The sequence below is a fragment of the Stomoxys calcitrans genome, chromosome 3 (assembly GCF_963082655.1).
Source record: "Stomoxys calcitrans chromosome 3, idStoCalc2.1, whole genome shotgun sequence".
Taxonomy (NCBI): Eukaryota; Metazoa; Arthropoda; class Insecta; order Diptera; family Muscidae; genus Stomoxys; species Stomoxys calcitrans.
In genome coordinates, this window is record NC_081554.1 from 139,346,264 (window position 1) to 139,349,774 (window position 3,511).

A 3,511-nucleotide genomic window follows, 5' to 3' on the forward strand; every position below is an offset into this window, starting at 1 on the left:
AGAAAAGAAAAAAATTTTTTTAATATAAATAGTGTATTTTTCCATCCCCAAAAAAAGACTATATTTATTTATTTTAATAAAAATAAAAAGGTGTAAGTTTTGAATAAATTTTTTTCTCTTTTTTATAAAAATATTGTGGTCCTGAAAAGGACCGATTGTTTTTGTAAAAAAAAGTTGGCTTTTAAAATGTCAATAATTTAAGCACGTTCTCCACGAATACGTCTGGCCAATTGGATATCCTTGGGCATGATGGTGACACGCTTGGCATGGATGGCACACAAGTTGGTATCTTCGAAGAGACCGACCAAGTAGGCTTCGCTAGCTTCTTGCAAGGCCATGACAGCAGAGCTCTGGAAACGCAAGTCAGTCTTGAAATCTTGGGCAATTTCACGAACCAAACGTTGGAAAGGCAATTTGCGGATCAACAACTCAGTACTCTTCTGGTAGCGACGGATTTCACGCAAAGCAACGGTACCAGGGCGGAAACGATGTGGCTTCTTAACACCACCGGTGGCTGGTGCGCTCTTACGAGCAGCTTTGGTAGCCAATTGCTTACGAGGGGCTTTGCCACCAGTAGATTTACGGGCAGTTTGCTTAGTACGAGCCATTTTTCACTAGAGGTTTTTAGTTCACTTCACGATATGCACACAAACACTGTTAACACTGTAATAGTTGCCTTACGGAGCGATTCCCGATATTTATAGAAAAAATTTGGCGGGCTACAGTTTCCAATAAGGGTGTGTGCTGCGTATATGCTTCAACATTTGTATCTGTACACACGAAGTGTATACGAACAACCCCGAAGATAGATCGAAGCGTATGTGTATGTAGTAAATTCAGAGCGGATTTTGTATAAATATGAGGTATCGCAGCATGGTAAGTATTAGTTCTTGTGCATAACTTGTGAAGTGAATTTAATTTAAAAAGTGAAAAAATGACTGGTCGTGGTAAAGGTGGCAAAGGCTTGGGAAAAGGTGGCGCTAAACGTCATCGTAAAGTGTTGCGTGATAACATCCAAGGTATCACCAAGCCTGCAATCAGACGTTTGGCTCGTCGTGGCGGTGTAAAGCGTATCTCTGGATTGATTTACGAAGAAACCCGTGGTGTCCTGAAGGTGTTTTTGGAAAACGTTATTCGTGATGCTGTCACCTACACTGAACACGCTAAGCGTAAAACCGTCACCGCTATGGATGTCGTCTACGCTTTGAAGAGACAAGGCCGCACTTTGTACGGTTTCGGCGGTTAAACATTATCTTGACGCTATTTTGGAGAAAATTTTAAGAACTTTAAAACTAAAACAATCGGTCCTTTTCAGGACCACAAAACATATTTAAAAAGAGATATATCTTGTTATAAATTTTTACTAAAAAAAAATACATAAAATTTATTTGAAAATAAATATTACCATTTTTCAATTTGCCGTCGGCCAAAATGTAGCTTCTATAATATACATACATACATGACGAAACTAAAACCGACGCCATTAGAACAATACGATGAAACGATGGTATACAACACTAAAAAGCATACATACACACAGATACCAAAATGCACGCATATACTACCATTAAATGTTTCCTTTGCTTGGAGCTGCTAACTTTGTCACAAATGTACGAAGAGGGACGATCGTAGATACTTCGTTTCGATGTTTTGTTATTACATATGCCAATTTTTTTCAGCATCAGAAAATGAACAATGATTACCATGTGATATTCAAATGTAAAATAAATAGTTTTTACAGTACCCTAATGGTAACATTGATCCTATTAAATGCCGATAATCTTGAGTAGGGTCGATAAAACTAAATTCTTATTATGTTAATGTATGCAAATAGGCGAAATGTTGATGCATGATAATTGATAACTGATAATTATGACATGTATATTAAAAGACCTGCAATAGTCGATAAGATGTAAACATATTTGAAAATGTTTACCTATAAACAATAGATGGCAGATTTTTTTGTATTTACGCCTAAAACAGGATTGTTTAAGGAAATTTCGAATAACGAAATTGCTAGCAAATTACCAAATCCACTGAAAAAAAAAATCGACCAAAAAATATTTTTTTTTAAATTTAACTACAATTAAAATTTTATTTATTATTTAAAACTATTTTTTAAGTAAATTTTCTTGATAAAATAAGGGGTTTGATATAGTTTTTTCTCTTTTAAAAAAATTTTTGTCGTCCTGAAAAGGACGGATTGTTGTTGATTTATACGATGGCCTGTATTTACATTTTTTCTTTGATGCTCGTAGATAATTTAAGCCTTCTTTTCGGTCTTCTTGGGCAAGAGAACAGCTTGGATGTTTGGCAATACACCACCTTGAGCAATGGTGACACCGGACAGCAATTTGTTCAATTCTTCGTCATTACGGATAGCCAATTGCAAGTGACGGGGGATAATTCTTGTCTTCTTGTTGTCACGAGCAGCGTTGCCAGCCAATTCAAGAACTTCAGCGGCCAAATACTCCATGACAGCAGCCAAGTAAACTGGAGCTCCGGCACCAACACGTTCAGCATAGTTGCCTTTGCGCAACAAACGATGGATACGACCGACGGGGAATTGAAGACCAGCACGGTTGGAACGGGACTTTGCCTTTCCCTTAACTTTGCCACCTTTACCACGACCAGACATTTTTAGTTATTTTTTTTTTTAATTCACTTCACTTAGCACTGAAACACAAATGATATTAGTTCGCAGCATGAACTGCAGTATTTATACTTTCGGATCCAACGTGTAGCTAATTTTAGAGGGTTGTTTTCGTAAACATAGCGACTGTTTTCGTCTACCTGAATATCTTGTGCATGAAATGGTTTAAATATTCCGAGTAAGCCATCAAACACACAAAATCGTGAACAGTGTTAAAAGTGTTTGTGTGACTTAAAAAAAAAACCAAGTGAAAATGCCTCCAAAAGCCAGTGGTAAAGCAGCAAAGAAGGCCGGCAAAGCCCAAAAGAACATCACTAAGGGTGACAAGACCAAGAGACGCACCAAGCGTAAGGAGAGTTATGCTATCTACATTTACAAAGTGTTGAAGCAAGTCCATCCCGATACTGGTATCTCCTCAAAGGCCATGAGCATCATGAACAGTTTCGTCAACGATATCTTTGAACGTATCGCCGCCGAAGCCTCCCGTTTGGCTCACTACAACAAGCGTTCCACCATCACCAGTCGGGAAATCCAAACTGCCGTCCGTCTATTATTGCCCGGTGAGTTGGCTAAGCACGCTGTCAGTGAAGGTACCAAAGCCGTTACTAAGTACACCAGCTCCAAGTAAATGGCATACTTATTTCGTCGTACAATATTTTCCCTACAACATCAAAGGCCCTTTTCAGGGCCACAAAATAAATTAAAAAAGAGACTTAATTCGTTATTCAACTAAAATTAATTTATATTTACAAATTTAAAGAAAAAATATATCTACCACTCACCCTCACATTGCCCTTATTACTTTTTTAAAATAAAATATGTATACTACCCATACTCTAATATTGCCCTCCTTGCTTA

The 3,511-nt window shown here is 37.5% G+C and overlaps 1 protein-coding gene across 1 annotated transcript; it reads right to left on the bottom strand.

Moving 5' to 3' along the window:
* Window positions 1–209: 209 nt before the first annotated feature.
* Window positions 210–608, bottom strand: LOC131995646 (histone H3-like; the record flags this gene model as incomplete). Its single annotated transcript, XM_059364437.1, has 1 exon — window positions 210–608. A coding segment is annotated over exon 1 (399 nt), but the record flags the coding sequence as incomplete, so codon positions are not given.
* Between the last annotated feature and the right edge of the window lie 2,903 nt (window positions 609–3,511).